This window comes from Microcaecilia unicolor, chromosome 2 (genome assembly GCF_901765095.1).
Source record: "Microcaecilia unicolor chromosome 2, aMicUni1.1, whole genome shotgun sequence".
NCBI lineage: Eukaryota > Metazoa > Chordata > Amphibia > Gymnophiona > Siphonopidae > Microcaecilia > Microcaecilia unicolor.
In genome coordinates, this window is record NC_044032.1 from 115,351,429 (window position 1) to 115,374,626 (window position 23,198).

General features: G+C 43.6%; 1 protein-coding gene across 1 annotated transcript in view; it reads right to left on the minus strand.

Moving 5' to 3' along the window:
• Positions 1-23,015, minus strand: part of LOC115463048 (betaine--homocysteine S-methyltransferase 1) — a 48,275-nt gene extending 25,260 nt beyond the window's left edge. Inside the window, exons 1-2 of the mRNA XM_030193234.1 lie at positions 22,911-23,015; positions 1,494-1,626 (exon numbers count right to left, since the gene is read on the minus strand). Of these exons, the coding sequence (XP_030049094.1) occupies positions 1,494-1,626; positions 22,911-22,943 (166 nt within the window). The 5' untranslated portion in view covers positions 22,944-23,015. The remainder of the gene's footprint in view (positions 1-1,493; positions 1,627-22,910) is intronic.
• Positions 23,016-23,198: the final 183 nt, after the last annotated feature.

Genomic DNA, 23,198 nt, shown 5'->3' on the forward strand with positions numbered 1-23,198 from the left:
GACCGGAGAGTTCTCAAAGGACTGTATAGGATAAGATCACTACAGAGATATAATGGTTCTCCAGTAGCCAGGATCTTGTGAACTAGAAGTGAAAATTTTTTAAGTTATATGGTGACTGATTGGTAGCCAATGAGCATTTTTGAAGTGCAATGTAACATGATATTTCCTCATATTAGTGATCAAGCGGATTGCAGTGTTCTGAATGAGTTGTAACCGTCTAAGATCTAGGCGCGCTACATGGAATCTGGGGTCTGTGCCTAAAGTTAGAGGCACAGTCTTCTGAAAATTGATCCTTAGGTATATCACTCCTTGGTTTAAAATCTCTGCCCGAGATCACTATATTTGGTAGGTTTGCAGTGAACATCAGTACACCAATTTACGAGTTAACCCCCGGATTCTATATAGCATGCTTAGAGATCCGTGCCGAAATTGACGGGGATTCTATAACAAACATGTGTAACTTAATTGGCTTAACAAGTTAAGTAGCGTAACAGCTCTTAATCAAATACTACTTGGTACTGATTAGAATTTATGTGTACAACTTGCTAAACATATTCTGTAACGAAGTGCGCCAAACTTCTAACATGCATGCAAAAATTTACACGCGTAGTTATAGAATATGGTCCAGTGCGCATAAATCTATGCGCCAGGATTTATGCCACATTTTTGTTGGTATAAACGAATGCGCGTAGATTTAGGTACTGAGATATCAACTAAGCGTATTCTATAATTGGCGCCATAGAATACACTTAGTCAGCACTGATTTCAGTGCCAATTTTTTCTCTCTCTCTTTTAGGTGCCATATATAGAATCTCCTCCTAAATGTTACAGACATGTGCAGCTTGGGACGGTGGCTAAGTGGCAAAATTCTAAGACAGGGCCTTTTTTTATTTTTTTAAACTGGTGGTGGAGTGGGGAGAGGGATAAAGGAGAAAATGGGGATATCCCAAAGAGGGGCTGTAGAGGTAGTTAGCTGGACTGAAGAGTTTCTCTTCAAGGCTTAAACACAAAGGGGTCCTTTTACTAAGGTGTGCTGAAAAATGGCTTGCGGTAGTGTAGGTGCAGGTTTTAGGCGTGCGCCAATCCGTTTCAGTGCGCCTGTAAAAAAGGCCTTTTAAAATTTTTGCCGACAATGGACGTGTGACAAAATCAAAATTGCCACGCGTCCATTTTGGGTCTGCGACCTTACTGCCAGTAATTGACCTACAGGTAAAGTCTCACGCGGTAACTGGGCAGTAATGACTACACACCCCAAATGCCACTTTGTGTGTGTCCGATATGCGCATCCAAAAATATTTTGGCCGCATGTATTGGACACGTGCCAAAAATGAAATTACTGCAAGAACCATGCAGTAAATCCATTTTGGCTTATGTTGGATGCACGTAGACACTTACGCAGCTTAGTAAAATGGCCCCTTAAAAAATTAACTAATTTTATGTGTAATAACCCAAGTAATATTTAGCAATGCATTTTAAGACATTAACATTCTTACCTGCTTCAGGGTGTTCTACTGCAGCTTCTGGGGTCCAAGGTCCAGCTTTGACGAACCCCCGCTTTTCCAAGGCAAAGACAAAACCTCCATCTCCAATTACAGTTTCACCAGCATTCAGACGTTCCAGAATACCCTGCAGGAGAGAAAACACACATTTCCAGAATTTTCTCTTTTTTTTTTAAAAATAATTTAAAATTAACATCCAAAGCAGTGGCGTACCAAGGGGGGGGGGGGGTTGGTAGGGGCGGTCCACCCCGGGTGCCGCGGCGCGCGCCTGTCGGCCAAGTCAGTTCGCTAACTTCGTTCGTTCGCTGCAGCTCCCCTCTGCCCCGGAACAGGAAGTAACATGTTCCGGGGCAGAGGGGAGCTGCAGCGAACGAAGTTAGCGAACTCTGACTCAGCCGACAGGCGCGCGCCGCGGCACTCCCCCCCCCAGCGGCGTGCACCTGGGGAGGTGTCATTTCGTGGGGGGGGGGGGGGGGGGGGGGGGGGGAGGGCACATTGGCGATCTGCCCCGGGTGTCATGCAGGCTAGGAACGCCACTGCAAAGGAACAACTTTGAATGAAACACTTAAGGGTTTCAGTTTCTTTTATTTGCAGGTTGTGTGCTAATGTTTCCATTAGCGTGTAAGACCTACAAAAACGATCATAATCCGCTAGCTAGCTGGATAATGCAGTAATGCTCACTGTCTGCTCCTGAGAAGCCCCTCATGTTAGGGGTGTAGAGTGGGTGTTGCTCTAACCGGTTAGTTCATCTACATTACTGCACACTGGTTAGCGTATGGATAATGTGGGCACTCTTACCACCTCCTTAATAGGGGACGGTTAGTGCTCCCGCAGTAAATTTAAAAGCGGCCATGTGCAAATGATTCACAGCTATTAACGGAAAAAAAAAAAAGAATCGGGATTTCTACAGTTGCAGGAAAGACCTATGTAAGGGCGCACTAAGGCGAATTCTTACCACAGCTTAGAAAAAGGACCCCTAATTAGATAACTGAGTCCCCCTTTTACTAAACCTTGCTAGCTAGCGATTCCCGTGTAGCAAATGTGATGCAGCTCTGCAGCGCATTTGCTGTACCAGGAATCTCTAGGGCACTTTAGTAAAAGAGGTCCTGAAACTTGTCCAACTATTTTCAGACATTAGTAGACATATCTGAACCAAGATCTGAATTTAGTTTTAAGTATAAGGGGCCCTTTTACTAAGCCGCGTAAGTGTCTACATGCGCCCAACGTATGCCAATTCCGAGTTACCGTCCAGCATCTGCGTGGTCCTTGCAGTAATTTCATTTTTGGCGAATGTCCACTACGCATGTCTGAAAAATATTCTTTATTTTCTGGTACGTGTCAGCTATGTGCCGCAAGTGGCATTTGACATGCTTAGGTCATTACCGCATCGTCAATGGCTGGCGGTAAGGTCTCACACCCAAAATGGATGTGTGGCAATTTTCATTTTGCTGCACATCCATTTTCGTCAAAAATTTTTGAGTTTTTTTTTTTTTTACAGGTGTGCTGAAAAATGATTGTGAGCCCAAAACCCGCAGACCATTTTTCAGCGCACCTTAGTAAAATTTTTATTACTTTCTATGCCAAATAATAATTTTTAAAGAGAAGGAGTTTTAATAGGTCTGTCTGAGGGGATAAAGTAGTAAGAAAATAAGAAAAAAAAAAAAAAACTCTCTCAATTCCATGAATAGAATTAATTTGTCCTGTTTTCAAGGTACCTGAAAGAAATAGATCTCTAAGGGGTCCTTTTACTAAGCTGCAGTAAGCATTAACACGTTCATACTGCAGCTTAAAAGTGGGCACTGAGGTGTCCTGTGGTAAGCAGGTTTCAAAATGTGCCCACTGCCCATGCACTAAAAATAATTTTTTATTTTTTGACCGGAGGCGTGTCTGGGGGGGGGGGGGGGGGGGGGGAAGAGTGTGCGTTTCTGCACTAATCAGCACATTTGCATTGCCAGGTGCTAACTGATTAGCACAGGATTAGTGCAAGAGCTCTTACTACCTACAAAATAGGTGGTGGTAAGGGCAGACACTAATTTTTATGAATGGTTAGGACTAATGACTCACCCTACTTTATCAGTTCTAAAAAACAAAAAAACCCCCAACCCAACTACTATACAATTCCATATTTAATATTTGCAGCTGGCTTGAATCATTTCTGGTTACCCCAGTGATGGAAAGATCGCAAAGAGTAGCACCTTTCCCCAACAGTGAAAAATCCCAAAGAGCAGAATCAAGATTCCATGCAACCAACCCCAGGGATAAGCAGTGGCTTCCCCTGTGTCTGTCTTAACTGTTGGTCTTTTTTCCAGGAACTTTTCCACACCTTTATTAAACCCAGATACACTGCTTTACCATATCCTCTGCCAACTGTCGAGTGAAAAAAATATTTTCTCCAATTTAAAGTATTACCATGTATCTTCATAGATTATCCCCTAGTCTTTGTACTTTTTGAAAGAACTTCGGCAGTCTCTTCCCCAAGCTCAGGAGCCCTAACTTTAACCTTTCCTCTTATGAGAGGAGTTCTGTCTGTCCCCTTAATCATTTTGGTTACCATTCTCTGTACCTTTTCTAATTGTGCTATACATTTTTCAAGATGCGGTGACCAGAATTACACACAATAATCAAGGTGAGGTTGTGCCAAATAAAAACTGTTTTCTGGTTACTCAGTTTAAGATAAAAAAAAAAAAAAAAAAAAAAAAAAAAAAAAAAAGATTAACAGCAAAATACAAAACGAACGTCACAATTTTTAGCAAATCCTGACCACCACTTTGCAGCTGCAGTAGAGACGATGGCTAATAAACTATGGGGTCCTTTTACTAAGCTGTGCTAAAAAGTGACCTGTGGAAATGCAGGCGTGGGTTTTGGACGTGCGCAGATTTTTCAGCACGCCTGTAAAAAAGGTCTCTTTCCTGAAAATGGATGTGCGGCAAAATCATAATTGCCGTGCGTCCATTTTGGGTCTCTGACCTTACCGCCAGTCAGATCTAGCGGTAAAGAATTTGGGTAGTAAGGACCTACGCGCATCTGAAAATAATTATTTTTCGGACACGCGCCAAAAATGAAATTACTGCTAGAGCCATGCGGTAGTCAGGTGTTAAGTCCATTTTGGCATGCGTCTGGATTGAGACAGCAAGATGGTGGTTTGTTTAATAAAAGGCACACAGCTGCCTAGATCTTTATGAAATACTATTACAAATCCCGTAGGAACTGTGGGTAGCTGCACCCAAATCTACTTACATCAGTTGAGAGACAGTATGTTACACAAGACTTCTATTCTGCAGAAACCCGAACGGTTCTATGCAGATTACAAAGTTCAAAAAAGAAAATGGATAGACAAGAAATCCAGGAATTACAATCTTAAATACCCAGCACAATCTAATTTTTGAGCAGTACATTTTTTAAAATTTAACAAAATTTTTTAAGGTCTTTAAGATCAAATAGTTTGTAAGTGAACGAATCTGAAAGGGCAGCGAGTTCCGAACTGAGGCTACTTGATATTTAAGTGAAGAAAGCAAACTTTTTTCACATTTAATTTGTCTTACGATGGAAAGCGTAACATCTGATAGCGAGTCCTATAAACAGGACTATTATGAAGAAATGTGATCCAATCATAGTGTGGAGCGTCACCGTTCGTGATTTTGAAAATAATGGTGCAAAGCTTAAATTGTGCTCTGGCCTCTACAGGGAGCCAATGGAACGCCATAAAAAAAATGAGGTAACCGAATCAAATTTATGAGCTGTATCAGCTATGCCGCTGTATTCTGTATGAATTGTACCTAAACATTTTTGAGCACCTGACATAGATGACATTACAATAATCTATCCTAGATAGAATCAGAACATGGTATATATGCACAAAGGTGGTAATTCTCAAAAGCTTGCCTGAAGTTAGGAGGCACTTGTGCTAGAATTCTAGCATAAGCTTTTGCTTCACATAGGATTACTGTAATTCTGTATTGGTGGGAATATCCGAGGGTCTCTACAGGAGATTGCAAAATTATCAGAATATGGCGGCTAGACTGATTTGTCAAGTCTCAAAATATGAGTTGTTTCACTAGTTGCCCGTCAGGTCTCGGATTATATTTAAATTATGCACACTTTTTCAATTTTAAATGGATTAGCCTCTGAGCATTTATCTGATTTGGTAGTCCCTTCTCAGAGAAATAGATTGGGGTACTGTAATAGTAATGACAAACTGTCAAGCACTAGAATGCTTTGCATTTAAATATTCAAGGGCTGACTCAAATCTAAAAAAGTTTTTAAGAATGCTCTTAAAACATACTTTAGGCAATTTAATGAGAAATGAAATGTACTTTATTAGACTGAATGCAATGTATTCTACTTGTCTTTGGGAATGCCCAGTGACAATTTTTTGTAAACTGCAAGGAGCTCAACTGGGATTTTGTGAGGTATAAGTGTCATGTCAATGTAAATTTACGCACAAGTACTTACACTAGGTCAATGGCTGGTGTAAATGCTCACACCTGACTGTATTCTAACCTGTTAACTTAAGTCCACACTCCCAGGTCCACACTCCCTTGCAGTTATGCAGTATGGATTTTGTGCACACATTTTCTAGAATACCAACTAAGGGCAGTTGTGTATAACTGCTAATTAGTGCAAATTAATGCAATTATAGCCAAGTCCTGCTCATTAACGCAATGAGTTATGCACATAAGCAAGGAGGTTTAATTGACTGGAGATGGCAGGAATGTGCTTGGCCCATTATCTGGCCTGAAGCCAACTTGACATTTCGTCCTTTAGATTGTAAGCTCTTCTGAGCAGGGACCATCCTTATTCATTAATTTGTACAGCGCTGCGTAACCCTAGTAGCGCTCTAGAAATGTTAAGTAGTAGTAGTAGCTTGATGCCATATTGAGTCACCCAAAACAATAGCAAATGCTTATTAGAAATAAGGACTGCCCATGCACGGCTTGATATGGACCAGTAGTTTGCTTTGGTTTGAGTGTATCAAGATGGCAGCTACAGCCTTGTCAAGACGTCTCCTATCAATTAAACCTCCTTGCACGCAAGTGCTACTATTCTATAACTTGCATGCTGACTGCACACTAAGGACTAGATTCTATATATCACGCCTAAAAAGTGAGCGTAAAATACGTCTAGGCATATTCTACAAAATAGGCATTAATTTAGGAATACTTTATAGAATATGCCTAAATTACAGTGCAGTTTATAGAATACCCCTACAATCTGCCACACAGAGCCAGCGCTCACCTGCAAACCGGAGCCTCTGGCCATGCTGCAGGTGAGAGCCAGTCAGCAGTGAAGAATGGTCGATTGGGCGCGTGACCAGGAGACACCAGTAACCCAGGAGTAACCCAGGAGCTGGGAGAGGAAAGCTGATGCCTCCCAGTGAAGGAGAGCCCCCTACAATCTGCCACACAAAAAGCTGGCTTGCACTTGCAAACTGGAGTCAAGTCACAGGAGCATCAACTGCAGGGTGAGTACTGCAAGTGCAGGAGGATGGGTACAGTGAAGACTTACTGGCACCAAACCTGAAGGGACCCACCCTCAGCAACCCTGTGATCAGAAACGGGCCAGAAACGGGCTCCCTCGGAGAGGAACCCTGTGGAGTGAGCTCCCACTGACCTGGAGATCAACAAGACAACACGCAGAAAGGGGAAACATGGTCTATCAGTGGCATATTCTACAAAATAGTGAGTGGTGAAACTAGGGAGGTCCACATGGCTGAGACGCATGTGCAGCACAAGAGACCAGCGGATGTGTGCTTCCAGAATGGGAGCCCATGGAGCATAGGCATAATTTGGGGGGGGGGGGGGGGGGGGGGGGAGGCACTGCCCTCTCCAAATGGCTTGCATTGCGGCATCTCTTCTCTCCTTCCAACCCCTCCCTACAGGGTCTGGTGTCACTCCTCTTCCTCTCCCGCTGCAGCCTTTCCATCTTCCAGGCTGCCAGCAGCATTAGCAATGTAAGCACACTACCTTTGCCTGGCCCAGAAGCCTTTTATCTGTTGAGACTTCCTGTTTCCACGTAGGCAGGGCGCTCACTGCAGAGAGAAGGCTTCTGGGCCAAACAAAGGCAGTGTGTTTACACTGCTAATGCTGCTGGCAGCCCAGAAGATGGAAAGACTGCGGCTGGTGGGGGGCAAGGGAAGAGAGCAATTAAAACGGGACCTTAAGAGAAAGGAGGGAGAATGACACAACCTTGCAAAGGGGGAGAGGAAGGAAGCTGGCATAGGGTAAGAGAAGAATGGTCTTGGAAGCAAGGGAATGAAAGACAGGGATGGAGCTGGGGACTGATAGGGTGATGAGATCCAGTGGAGGGTAGATGAAAGATAGGGATTTAGGAGGCTGGATAAGTGAGACAAATGGTAAAAGCTAGTAGGTAGATGAGAAGTGAAAGAGAAAACACAAAGTGGGGGGGGGGGGGGGGGGGGTGAAATGAAAGGTCACTATCAGACAGATGTAGAGAAGGAAAGAAAAGCCAAGACAGAAGAAATGGAAACGCCAACATTGAAAAGAATGTAAAGAAGACTGACATGTGGAAAGTGACAGACTGGGATCAGCCCAATTAGAAAAATAAAATGCTCAGAAAACAAAAAGGTAGAAAAATATTTTTTATACTTTAAGGACTGCTTTAAAAATATTACTTTGCGACATGTACATCTTTTCCCTATTTTGTATCTTATGAGGGTCTGTCCATGTTCTGCATGTGCAACTTCGGTGAAGAATTCTGCTAGCATGTAGTTTCTGTGTAGGAATGTGTAAGTCTACATTGTTCCAGTTTCCCAGTGGAGGGTATATTTGGTGTTTGGAAGAGGGTTTTTTTTACCCCCCCCCCCCCCATCTATATGGCATGGTATGGAGAGTTGCCAATAAGGAAGGAGAAAGAGCTGGGATTTGGAGAGAGCGAACAGAGATGGTACTGTGTCAGGCCTAGGGAAAGTGCACGTTCCCCTTGTTAATTTGGGTGAATGTGAGGGGCATAATGAAGAGAAATTTCCCTTGGTGCTGGCTCATTTCAATTAAAAAAAAAAAAAAAAAAACAACTTCTTTGCTTTAATATACTGGGCTTCATATTCAGTGTTTTAGTCTGGGGTGTGTGCATTTTTTGAAGAACCATTATGAATATGTATGTATGCAAATGTGAAAATTAGGTTCTTACCTTGGTAATTTTCTTTCCTTTAGTCATAGCAGATGAATCCATTACAAATGGGTTGTGTCCACCTACCAGCAGGGGGAGATAGAGAGCACTGAAAAACCATAGTGCCTCTTGGCCAGCTAGCTCCATCTGCCTCAGTATTTGAAGCTTCCAAAGCAGTGTTACACCGCAAAGTAGAACATGAACTTTCCTCACAGCGAACGACCCAGAACAGGAGCAGTAATTCAAAGGAGGGACGAACTCAACCTCCTGTAACAGAACAGAAATCCTGAAGACTGGTTTTCCAACTTCTCCCAATGAGGGAACATAGCTACAGGAAAAACGGAACCCAAAACAGCATTAATCAAAATCAGAGAGGGCTCATGGATTCATCTGCTATGACTAAAGGAAAGAAAAATTACCAAGGTAAGAACCTAATCTTCCCTTCCTTGTCATCAAGCAGATGAATCCATTACAAATGGGATGTATCAAAGCAATCCCTAGATAGGGTGGGAACAGGCCACACCACGCGCCAGCACTTGTGCTCCAAAATGCGCATCCCTCCTGGCAGCCACATCCAGCCTGTAATGTCGGGCAAATGAGAGCTTAGAAGCCCATGTCGCTGCATTGCATATCTATTGGAGAGAGTGCTCCAGTTTCAGCCCAAGAAGAGGAAATCGCTCTTGTGGAATGTGCCTTAAAGGCTTCAGGCGGAGGCTGGCCAGATAGCAGATATGCTGAAAAGATAGCTTCTTGAGCCAACGGGCTATAGTGGCAACTTCACCAACCTTTGCAGCCATGTCCGGGGTAAGCAGCTCCTCTGGTAGCCTCCATCCGAGGATCCCCTCTGGCTTCAGATCCCTCCGCTCCTGCGGGGGTAGAGCCATGTGGCGCATCCAAAATGGCACCTGCTGCCAGCTCTATCGAGCGGGAAGAAACTTCACTCACCATGCTCGGGCCGGCCCCGACGTCTGAAGAGCATGATTTACAAAGCCCCGCTGTGGATCTGCACTTGCCACAACGTGAACAGCGCTTAACCTCCGCAGCCATCGTCAAAAACGGTGGAAAATTTCAAAATGGCCGATTCACACCAAAAACGTCCTGATTGCGGGCCCTCCCCGGAGGAGCTACAAGACTCTTACCTCACCAGACTGAGTCACAGAACTCCGGTCACACTGCACAGACAGAAGGAAGCCTTGGGGGGGGGGGGGGGGGGTGCGCCACACTCAGAAGGGGAATTAGCACTTCTGCGTTTATCAGGAGGATAGGAAACAGGCAAAGCCAATTCCAAAAGGCCAGGATCCACCGGGGGGGGGGGGGGGGGGGGGGGGGCAGGCAGAGGGTCCGAAGATCCCTGTGGAAGAGCTCTTTTAAGCATGTATGCCCTATGCAGCATTAAAACAAAATCAGGGGAGAAAACCGCTCCCTGACCACCCGGATCCTGCCCAGGGCTATCAGCCTCACTCAGAGGACTCCCCCCCCCCCCCCCCACCGGATTCAGGGCTCTCCGTCGCAACGGAGGCCGCGCCATGTGGGAAATCCAAAATGGCGTCTGCTGCCAGCTCAGAGTGCGAAAGATCGCTGCTCGCCATGCTCGGGCCGGCTCTGCTGTCTGTACAGCACGAATTACAGAGCCCCGCTGCTGATTTGCGCTTGCCACATTTAAAACAGCGCTTTAGTCTCCACAGCCATCGCCGAAAATGGCGGTAAATTTCAAAAATGGCGGTTCGCGCCAAAAACGTCCCGATCGCTGGCCCACCCCGGAGGAGTAAAAAAACACTCTTACCTCACTAGACCGAGTATCACAGTTCCGGTCCTGCAGAAGAATCTCAAGAAAACCTCTTTTCCAAGATTGCTGCGCTAAAGCGCGACGCGACTAATTATTTATTTTTTAACGCTGTGAGGAAAGCAGAGGCAAAAGAGGTAAATAAAATCACTCCGGAGGCTCAGATAAGTGGAAAAGTCAGGGAAAGGCAAACCAATGTGCCTGCATCCACTGAGTGGGAAAGGACAGGGAAAGGGCTGACCTATGTGCCTTCAAAGTGAAGCTGCTATAGCCTCTAACACCCCAGCTAACAACTGGCAAGCCAGGAGCCACCCCCAGGCAGATTTTTGATGGAACTCGAAGAAGCTTCAGCCATCCTGCTTGGGGAGATAGAGAATACTGAAGAGGCAGTGGAGCTAGCTGGCCATGAGGCACTGTGAAAAGTTGAGTGCTATCTCCCCCTGCTGGTTGATGGACACAACCCATACGTAATAGCTTCATCTGCTTGATGACAAGGAAGTCACCATTTACATTCCTTTCAATAATATCACAGAAATAGCGGATAAAATTAAAACAGGGCTGGCCCTTATGGAAAGTTAGGCAGAAACCGTCAAACTCAAGCAGGGACTAAAATCAAATTCCAAGAGCTGTGAAGGCCGCACAACGCCACAGACAACAAAAACTTCACAATTAACCACCAAACATACCAAATTGGAATACAGTTAAAATACTGAGAATTACTCTTGACAAATACCTAACACTAGATAGTTAAATATCAGCAGTAGCAACCAAATGCTTCAGAACATTATGGAAACTGCGAAGAATCAGGGATTACTTTCCAAGACAATCATTCTAGATTATAGTACAATCGACAATACTATAACAACTAATTACTGCAAATGCAGAATACGTGGGTTGCAAGGAAAGCGCACTGAAAACGCTGCAAACAGTAAGACTAATTTTCAAGAAATCGAAATACAAAAGAGCTATTCCCCTACTCAAAACACTACACTGGCTACCTATCAAGGCAAGACTTAAAGTGTGCACCATCGTCCATAAAATATTATTTGGTCAGTCATCAGAATATATGATTGAACTATCCCCAAGAAACACAAGCCTGGAAGCCACAAACTACCTACTTCTTCACCTACCCAACTGTCGAAATATAACATACAAATCTACTTACACGGCTAGTTTCAATTATCCGAGTTCCAAATGGTGGAACTCAATACCAAAGTTCACAAGAAGCAACACAATCTACACTTTAGGAATGAACTGAAAACATACCTCTTAACAAAACAAAAACACAACACAGCCATTGATATTCATCCCAAATACAAATCATAAAAACACTACAAGCCCAAACCAAAGTGCAAACAAACTGTAAATCAACACAAGTATCAATATAAATGTGAAATGTAAGAACACAATTGTATCCAACCAGAACATATTTGTAAGCCACTTTGAACTGAAACCTGTTTTTAGATAACAGTGGGAAAGAAGAATGTAAAAATAAATACGTTGAGTGCCCATCCACGTGACTAAATGTAGTTACGGCCAGATATGCCAAGTAAAACATGGTGCAAATGCCAACGCCTAAATTAGGCACTGAGCAGGTGTATTCTATAACAGTGCACAGATTTAAAAAAAAAATGCCAATGACCCGCCTATCCCATGCCCCCCTTTGGCAGCGCACATTAGAATTTATGCGCACCACTTTACAGAATACGCCTAGCATTGTGCATAAAATCTAATGTCAATTAGTACCAATAATTGCTTGTTAAGTGGCAATTACAACTGGATTTGCACACACAATTTGTCGAGTTACATACAGTCTGGGGGTAAATGTAATGCTGTGCACACAACTTTTAGAATCAAGGTGTATGTGCTTAAATCACAACTCGACCTGAACTCTGCTCCAGAAGATGTCTACACTGAACATACGTACAAGTACATGCCATCACACACACTACATATATGCATGAAAATCTTTATAAAATTGTCCCCATGTCCTTATTAGAATAAGGCCTTCTTTCTGCATTTCAAAGGGAGCTTTTCTTTCCTGCATGAACTCACTGCAACATGAAAAATAAACTGAACATAGGTAAGTATTACTACTTCTAGTAACCCTTCTTGCACTAAGCCAGTGTTCTTCAATGCAAGGCCTGCGGGACAATGGTGACTCAGACCTTTGTGGTGGCCCACGCAGTTGCTGTTTTGGAAAAAAAAAATTTTTTGCTGCTAGATGGCCATGGGCTTTGTTTAGAAAAACACTGTCTTGCTCCTCATATTGGGCCTCTCTATCCCCCATCCTCTTCTCCCCCTCCAACAGATCCAGTATTTCTCCCTACCCACCATCCCACAGCGCTGCCTCACTCTCCTTTCTGCTCAGTCTGGTCTCTCTCTTTTTCCCTGACCTCCTTTCCCGCCACCTTTCTACGGGTCTGACTCTCTCCACATCTACTCCTTCCTATACACTCAACAATCTTACAGAATTGGTTTACTTCCTGGCAGTGATTCAGCCAGGCTTCAGTCCGGGAATGTCTTTTTTACATGTTCCTATTGCCACATGGGATGGATGCAGAGAGGGAAGGTCCCCGGGGTGGACAGAAGTAACCTGGCTGATCACTGTGGGGAAGACAGTCAGGTGTATGGGAGGGATGAAGGTAGGGAGAGAGCTGGACCTGCAGAAGGGTGGAGGGAAAGGAGGTTGGGGAAGGAGAGGGAAAGACCAGACAAGGCAGAAGGGAAGAGATATCGGAGCCAGGGAAGAACAGAGTAAGCTTAGTGATAACAGATTTGTGGGGGTGGGGGGAGAAGTAGGAAGAAATGCCGGACCCCTGAAGGGAGGGAAAAGGAGGGCAGGGAAAGAGAAAGACTAGATTGGACCGGGCAGAAGGGAGAGAATATTCAGGCTCAGGGAAGAGGGATACAGTGAGAGATTCTGCCAGCAGAGGGTGGAGGATGCAGAGTGAGGAAAGAAGGAAATAGAAAAAAAGGGAGAGACTGGACATGGGGAAGGAAAGAGCAAAGAAATGCTGGCGGGGGAGAGAGCATAAGGACAAGGGACATGGAATAATGCTGGAAATGTGGAGTGACAGGGATACAGAGGGGTGATGCTGGATGGAAATGAATAAGAAAAAAGGGAGGAAATGATACACATGGATGGAGGGGACAGGTGAGAAGGGGAAAGAGTGAGAGGAGAGGGAAGGGATAGGGAAAAAAGTAGGAGGAAGGGGAAGGGAAAAGAGAACAAGGAGATGGTGAACAACGTAGGAAGAGCTGGTGCACATGGATGGAGAAAATCATTAAGAGTAGAAAAATAAAAGCAAAAACATATTACTATGCCAAATATATTGGCCAATTCTCTCTAAATACTATGAAACTCTATGCCCTAGTTAATCTACTAAAACACACAATCCCTAACTACTGGCAATGAATTAGCTCCTTCTGCTGACCAACTAGCAAATTATTTTGAACAGAAAAATGTCAATCAGAAACCACCTAAATCTTTTCAATATACCTGCCACATCTCCCAATTGCCTTCCTGCAGACAGAATATGGATTTCTTTCTCCAACCCAATATTAGACTCAGTCAAGCCCTACTTACTAAATATGCATGTCCCAGCTACCTCTTAAAATCAGCTCCTGAACAGTGCCTACAATGCTTGCAAATATAACATTTATGCTCAGGAATTTTTCCTTAAAAAAAAAAAAAAATTGGAAAATAATCCCCTATTCCCAAAAAATCCACAATCCAGTTTGCATGAAGTTTCAAACTACAGGCCTGCAGCTTCTATCCCACTGTTAGTTAAAGTAATGGAAGACAACAACTCATGGACTATCTTAACTGTTTCTCAATATTACATGCCTGTCAATCCTCTTACAACACCAAAACAGTCCTAACACATTGCAAACTTCAGAAAAGAGGTAAGTAAAGGCAGAAAGATCATCGTCTTACAATTTGATATATCCAGCGCTTTTGATACAGTGGACCATGACATACTAGTCAATTTGTTAGATTATATTGGCATATCCAGAAATGTTTTTCAATGGTTCTCACCTCTAGATTCTACCAAGCCAATCAGGCCTCATCTCAGCTCCCTTGTCCCCTAATTGCGGGGTGCCACAAGGCACTCTCTCCCCCATCCTGTTTAATATAAATGATGGCACCTCTAGGTTATTTACTTGAATCAAATGGTTTCAACTGTTTCATGTAGGTCGATAATATTACAATCTATATCACTTTTGACAAAGATATCCAAGAAGTCTTAACCAAATCAGGTCTAGACCTAATGGAATCATGGGCAAACAATTACAAATTAAAACTTTAACAGAGAGAAAACCAAATTCTTAATACTAAAACCCTCACCAACTAATTACTTCTACTTTTACTATTCGTAAAAAACCTTATCCACTGGAGCATAATTTTAAAATCCTGGGAATAATAATTGATCAACATCTCTAATTTGAACCACAAGTATCCAAATTAGTGTCTAATGTATTCAAATCATTATGGAAACTAAAGATTTATGTCCAAAACAATTTACAGATCATTAAAATTTGATAGTACCAAGGATTGATTGAGTTGCAGTCTATGCAGGACTTAAGACCTCACTAATCAGATCAGAAAATTACAAACTGCTCAAAACACAGTAGCTTGTTTTGTACTTAAAGCTACCCGATACACCAAAATGACCCCGCTTCTACTCAAACTACACTGGCTACCTACAAGTTCACGCATTACTTTCAAATTATGTGCATTTACCCACCAAATAATTTATGGTTCATCCCCATCTTACAAGCAGAATCTTATAGAGCTATCAACACGCAATGCTAAAAAAAGCATCCAGAGACAACTATTGAAAACTCACTTGATAGATCAACCTTCAACGTCTAACAATAGAAACAACTACCCTTCTAACTAAACTTGCAACAACTCTGTCCATATTCACATTCTATCCTATGCATTACAAACATGTTAAATTATCAGGATTTCATGTTATGCTGTTAGTATACACACACACATTTTGTTTTATATAATCAGAACGCCTTGTCAGTTCTACTTTATTGTGAACCACATTGAACTTGAATCTTATTTCAGATAATATGGGATATAAAATGTCATAACTGAATAAATAAAAGAGCAGGAAGAGATTATGCATATGGATGGAAGGGAGAGGAAGGGATGGGAAGAGATGGAAAAAGTAAGAACATAAGACATACTGGGTCAGACCAATGGTCCATCTAGCCCAGTATCCTGCTTCCAGCAGTTGCGAATCCAGGTCACACTGGCAGAAACCCAATTAGTAGCAACATTCCATGCTACTAATCCTGGGGCAAGCAGTGGCTTCCCCCATTTCCATCTCAATAACAGACTATGGACTTTTCCTCCAGGAACTTGTCCAAACTTTTTTTTAAACCCAGATACGCTAACCATCATTACTATATCCTCCAGCAAACCGTTCCAGAGCTCAACTATTCTTTGAGTGAAAAAATATTTTCATCGAGTACCCCCTTGTCTTTGTACTTTTTGAAAAAGTGAAAAATCAATTCACTTTTACCCATTCTACACCACTCAGGAAGAAAGCAGAATGTGAAAAATCAGTGTCAAAGATGGATGTAAGGCAGAAAGTTAAGAAAGAGAAAAAGAAATAGTAAATGGCCAGTAGGCCATGGAAACAGAATTAAGAGAACCACAAAAAGAGCGGAAGATGAACCAAAACAGACCAGAAGAGACCATAGGGAGTAAAAGCATCAGAAAAGTTTAATAGGACAACAGAATTAAGAGCACAGAGGAAGCACAAGCAGAGACTGGGAACAAGATTAGAAAAATAAAATCACTAGATAAAAAAATGATTTTATTTTCAGTGTAGTGAATGAAATTTGTTAGTTTTGAGTATGTACATCTGTTTGCATTTTGCACTGTACAGGAAGAAATGCATTTTTTCTATTTCTCTGGTAGTGCAGTGCACGCAGAGTCCGGCATCTTAGGAGAAGCCCATAGCTAGCTCTCTATCCATTGGCCTCCCTTGTTCAGTCGTAACCCGGTAGGTAGGTTGGGAGCACTTGGGGACATGTCGCACAGGGCATGCTTCCAGGTTGCTACACTTCTATCCTAATCTTCCTCTCCAAGATACTTGAACATGTGCCATTCACCACCGCTGTCTTCACTTTCTTTCATCTCAAGCTGTTCTTGACCCACTCCAATCTGGCTTTCGCCCTCTTCAATCAACTGAAACTGCACTTAAAGTTTCCAATGACCCGTTACTGGCCAAATCTAAAGGTCTCTATTCTATCCTCATCCTTCTCGATCTATACGCCGCTTTTGACACTGTTGATCACAGCGTACTCCTTGATACGTTGTCTTCACTTGGATTCCAGGGCTCTGTTCTTTCCTGGTTCTCCTCCTACCTCTCGCTTCGCAACTTTAGTATACAGTGGGGGAAATAAGTATTTGATCCCTTGCTGATTTTGTAAGTTTGCCCACTGACAAAGACATGAGCAGCCCATAATTGAAGGGTAGGTTATTGGTAACAGTGAGAGATAGCACATCACAAATTAAATCCGGAAAATCACATTGTGGAAAGTATATGAATTTATTTGCATTCTGCAGAGGGAAATAAGTATTTAATCCCTCTGGCAAACAAGACCTAATGCTTGGTGGCAAAACCCTTGTTGGCAAGCACAGCGGTCAGACGTCTTCTGTAGTTGATGATGAGGTTTGCACACATGTCAGGAGGAATTTTGGTCCACTCCTCTTTGCAGATCATCTCTAAATCATTAAGAGTTCTGGGCTGTCGCTTGGCAACTCGCAGCTTCAGCTCCCTCCATAAGTTTTCAATGGGATTAAGGTCTGGTGACTGGCTAGGCCACTCCATGACCCTAATGTGCTTCTTCCTGAGCCACTCCTTTGTTGCCTTGGCTGTATGTTTTGGGTCATTGTCGTGCTGGAAGACCCAGCCACGACCCATTTTTAAGGCCCTGGCGGAGGGAAGGAGGTTGTCACTCAGAATTGTACGGTACATGGCCCCATCCATTCTCCCATTGATGCGGTGAAGTAGTCCTGTGCCCTTAGCAGAGAAACACCCCCAAAACATAACATTTCCACCTCCATGCTTGACAGTGGGGACGGTGTTCTTTGGGTCATAGGCAGCATTTCTCTTCCTCCAAACACGGCGAGTTGAGTTCATGCCAAAGAGCTCAATTTTTGTCTCATCTGACCACAGCACCTTCTCCCAATCACTCTCGGCATCATCCAGGTGTTCACTGGCAAACTTCAGACGGGCCGTCACATGTGCCTTCCGGAGCAGGGGGACCTTGCGGGCACTGCAGGATTGCAATCCGTTATGTCGTAATGTGTTACCAATGGTTTTCGTGGTGACAGTGGTCCCAGCTGCCTTGAGATCATTGACAAGTTCCCCCCTTGTAGTTGTAGGCTGATTTCTAACCTTCCTCATGATCAAGGATACCCCACGAGGTGAGATTTTGCGTGGAGCCCCAGATCTTTGTCGATTGACAGTCATTTTGTACTTCTTCCATTTTCTTACTATGGCACCAACAGTTGTCTCCTTCTCGCCCAGCGTCTTACTGATGGTTTTGTAGCCCATTCCAGCCTTGTGCAGGTGTATGATCTTGTCCCTGACATCCTTAGACAGCTCCTTGCTCTTGGCCATTTTGTAGAGGTTAGAGTCTGACTGATTCACTGAGTCTGTGGACAGGTGTCTTTCATACAGGTGACCATTGCCGACAGCTGTCTGTCATGCAGGTAACGAGTTGATTTGGAGCATCTACCTGGTCTGTAGGGGCCAGATCTCTTACTGGTTGGTGGGGGATCAAATACTTATTTCCCTCTGCAGAATGCAAATAAATTCATATACTTTCCACAATGTGATTTTCCGGATTTAATTTGTGATGTGCTATCTCTCACTGTTACCAATAACCTACCCTTCAATTATGGGCTGCTCATGTCTTTGTCAGTGGGCAAACTTACAAAATCAGCAAGGGATCAAATACTTATTTCCCCCACTGTACACTCTGGTGGATCCTCTTCCACCTCTATCCCACTACCAATCGGTGTACCTCAGGGTTCTGTTCTCGGTCCTCTCCTGTTCTCCATCTACACTTCTTCCCTTGGCTCTCTGATGATATCCCATGGTTTTCAATACCATCTCTATGCTGACAAATCCCAGATCTACCTCTCTACCCCTGAAATCTCAACCAGCATCCAGACCAATGTATCAACCTGCCTATCTGATATTGCTGCCTGGATGTCTCAACGTCATCTGAAACTTACCATGGCCAAAACTGAGCTTCTCATCTTTCCCCCTAAACCCACCTCTCCTCTTCCCCTTTTCTCTGTTTCTGTGGATAGCACTCATTCTCCCTATCAGCTCGTAACCTTGGGGTCATCTTCGACTCCTCTCTCTCCTTCTCTGCTCACACTCAGCAGATTGCCAAAACCTGTCGTTTCTCTATAACATCAGCAAAATCCGTCCCTTCCTCTCTGAACACTGTCAGAACCCTTATCCACACTCGTATCACCTCTCACCTAGATTATTGCAACCTGCTCCTCACCGGTCTCCCACTTAGCCATCTCTCTCCTCTTCAATCAGTCCAAAACTCTGCTGTGCGACTCATTTTCCGCCAAAGTCGCTATGCAAACATTAGCCCTCTCCTCAAGTCACTTCACTAGCTCCCTGTTTCTGCATTCAATTCAATCTTCTCTTACTGACATACAAGTGCATTCACTTTACCGCTCCCCAGTACCTCTCCACTCTTGTCTCTCCTTATGCCCCCCCTCGGGCACTCCGTTCTGTGGAGTAATCTCTCGTCTGTCCCCTTCTCCTCTACTGCTAATTCCAGGCTCCATTCCTTTTATCTCGCTGCACCTCACGCCTGGAATAGACTTCCCGAGCCTGTACGTCTAGCCCAGTCTTTGGCTGCTTTCAAATCCAGACTAAAAGCCCACCTCTTAACGTTGCTTTTGACTCCTAACCACTAACTTGCCCTGTCCCTTTATCCCCACCTCTCTAATTCCCTTACCTCTTAGTTGTCTGTATGTTTGTTCTATTTAGATTGTGAGCTCTTTGAGCAGGGGCTGTCTTTTTCATGTATAGTGTACAGTGCTGCGTATGCCTTGTAGCGCTATAAAAGTGATAAGTAGTAGTTTGTGTACATTAAAACTATTAGCTTGTGGTCATTTAGGGCTAGATTCTATATATGGTGCCTGTAATCAGAATACAACCTGATTTGCACACACAACTCAGTCACACTATTTACAATCCGAGGGTTATTGTGTATTTGAACAGGAGTGATCAGTGTTCTGCACGTGCGACTGAGGGCAGGTATTCTGGAGGGGCTGGATGCCTCATTGTCCAGTGTCATGATGACCCCATATAGGAAGATAATTGTTGGCTCTCTTTCAGCCCTCAAAATGGTCCAGACTTAATTAGTGAAGATCACCGACAGTTTCAAGGATCTGGATTCTTTCCGGTAAATCCCTGTACTTTTTGCAGGCCTTGACGCATTGTTTCATTTTAGGAGCCAACCATAGAGACCTCTCTCACAATGCCTCCTCCCCTTCCCCCCCAAAGATCCACTGCAGCTTTTTCAGGGGCTGAATTACTAAGACTTTCCTTCTTTCTCTAGGGCCAGTGCAGAAGGCTGTGCATTAGAGCTCTGCTCTAAAGCTATGTGTAGCTTTTCTGAACGCACACAAAAAAATACATTTCTGCTTCACGCAATAACCAAATAGTATGAAAAAAAAAAAACTGTGTGCAAAAAACATATGCTAACAGGGGACAGCACACTGGAAAACATACATACTTAGGTCTGAGCTAGTGTATTTTTCACTCAAAAAGGTTGTGTCAGCTGGACTTGCATGTGCTAGAATGCTATTCTGTGCACAGTTTTTACAATACCAATATTTATGTGCAACTCTGAATGACAATATACAATTTTTGAATAGAAAAAAATATTGTATTGTGTTTATCAACAATCCAGCACACAACCCCCCCTCAGCACCTCACCCCTGTATTTTTGATCCATCATCTTCAAGGAAGCCAGAAAAAAGTTGCAAGCCCTGTGTGCTCACAGTAAACAAAAGGAATAGGCATGAAATCCTCACTAATGCTGACCACAGAAAAGCAAGCATCTTTTACTCCTTGTTAGACCTTGCCTTAAGCCTGACTTAGGAAATCCTGTGCTCTTGTCTGCACTGAACAGCTAATACCTTTGTTACAATGAGTTGTAAATTAGTATGCCATCTAGCCAAGTTTTTGCACACCAATTAGTTCATGTGCAAAACTTGTTTTAACATAGGGTGTCACAGTAGCACAAAATTGTGTGCAAAAGCAGAGCTAAGCTGTGTACTAAGCCTAATGCACTTTAATGAATTAATACCTTCAGCCCCTCTGATTATGGCATCTGGGCTGCAAGGAACCGTACAGTTTAGGAAAAGAAGAACTTTTGTGCAGAAATGAGGCACGGGACTTGGGTGTGATCTGTGATCATAAGTGATCACATCCAAACAAGTGGCCTATCAGGTAGAAAAGGCGACAGCAAAAGGTAGAAGGATGCTTGGCTGCACAGGGCAAGGACTGGGCAGTAGAAAAAAAGGAGGTGATGCTGCCCCCTATATAAGACCCCGGTGAGACCTCATTAGAATATTGTGTACAAGTCTGGAGCGCAAAAATAGCGGTAAAAAGCAATAAGTAGTGGGATATGAATATTAATCATTGGGGGGGGGGGGAAGAGGACCTCAGACTCGTGCCACTTTCTGATCAATAAGATCATAACAATATAGTCACGTTAATGTAATCACTGGTCCTCTAACACCAACCTCCTCCTGAATGTTTCATACATGCGCTTCTAGCATCCAATGCCTATAAATGCCATATGTCACAGCTAAATAACAAAAACCCAGTTACTTAGCTTGTTTGCTGCTTTAATTACGGGCCTCCCCAACGGTCCCGTTTCGCCAACTGGGGCTTCATCAGGGAAATAGAACCCAGCAACACCAAACTGTGGTATAAACCCAACAGGCTGTTAGTGACGTAAAAGAAAACGCGCCACTAAGCTGTGTTTTAATTTCATATAATTGAGGGAGTTGCTCCCAAAGCTTTTTGTTACTTTGGTAGGTACAATTCTGGAGACCATATCTTCTAAAAAATATAAACAGGATGGAGTTGGTCCAGAGGGCAGCTACTAAAACTAAAAGTGGTAGTCATAACGTGTATGACTTACAGATCTCAATATGTACACTTTGGAAGAAGGGTGGGAGAGGGGAGATATGATAGAGACATTTAAATAAATACTTATGCAGCATAAAAGCACAGGAGGCTAGTCTCAATTGAAAGGAAGCTCTGGAATGAGGGAGCATAGGATGAAGATGAAAGTGGACAGACTCAGAAGTAGCCTGAGAGAATACTTCGTCACGGAAAGGGTGGTGAATAGAATGGTCTCTTGGTGGCGACAAAAACAGTATCTGAATTCAAGAGATTTCTCTCCACCCAGCCTCTCACACTCATGTTGTCAACAGCATGTTGATGAACCCTGCACCCTGATTCATCTAGTTGCTCTTTAGTCCTTTCTCCTTGTCCCAGGCCCTACTTTCACATAATCTGTCTCTCTCTACACCCAGTCCCAACCCAATCTTTTTCCTTTAGAAGGGCAAACATACCAAGCTCTTTAAGGCTCCCCTCCCGTTCCCTGGTTGCTAATACTATGAAGGGCAAACCTTGGGTCACATTCTGCTGCCTGTGCAACCCCTTACCCCTAATAAATCAACCAACTCTCACCTGTGATCCCTCATCAGACCCAGGGCCTCCCTAACCAATCACCCTGCACCTCCCAGGAACTCCCTGGCCAGTCACTGTGCAGTCCCCTGCCAAAATCTAAGTCCCCTTTTCACTGTTCACATTAGACCAGCTCCTATGTAAACCCTACTTCCGAATCCCTCCCATCTACCAACTAGCAAGATCCAGCACCAATATTTCAAAATAATTGGGGGTGCCAAACACAATACAAATTACATCTCCCTGGACACAATGAAGGAGTTTCAGGCTTGCTCGATATTCAGGTTCTCAGCATGCATTGGCACCCAAAGAGCTGGCTCATATGGCAAGTTATTTAGCTCTGCCCGATGTGGGTTTACAAAACGTTTTAAAAGACAACAAAAATGTGTGCTATGAATTTTCTACACAAAAAGTAAAGAAACCAGACTACTTGATAACGTTAATAACTTCTGAACCTGTCAAATGAAAAAAAGGAAAGCAGGAAACAAAGATTAACACAAAAAGAAAAATAAATGAGTGGAGGAGTAGCCTAGCGGTTAGTGCAATAGACTTTGTTTCACACTGCAGCTCCTTGTGACTCTGGGCAAGTCACTTAACCCTCCATTGCCCCTGGTACAAAATAAGCACCTGAATATATGTAAACGGATTTGAATGTAGTTGCAAAAAACTCAGAAAGGTGGCATATGAAGTCCCATTTTCCTTCCCTCAAAAACAGACTAAACTTACTTTCTTAGGCTGCTTTGCTCCAGTTGATGCCATTCTCTCGAGGGCTGTGATCTGATTCTCTACAGATAGAAAATCCCCAAAACTTCATCCAGGCTTTATATGCGCACCAAAGTAGAGGCAGGGGGCGGCTCCAGGGGGCTCAGAGCCAACTCCTACTGTTGGACGATCCCACCTCCACCCCCCCCGCATCCCCACTGTTGGACGATCCCACCTCCACCCCCCACCCGCATCCCACCACAGTCCGAGCTCGAGCTGCCTGCAATTCGATTAACTCTTTCACCCCTGTCC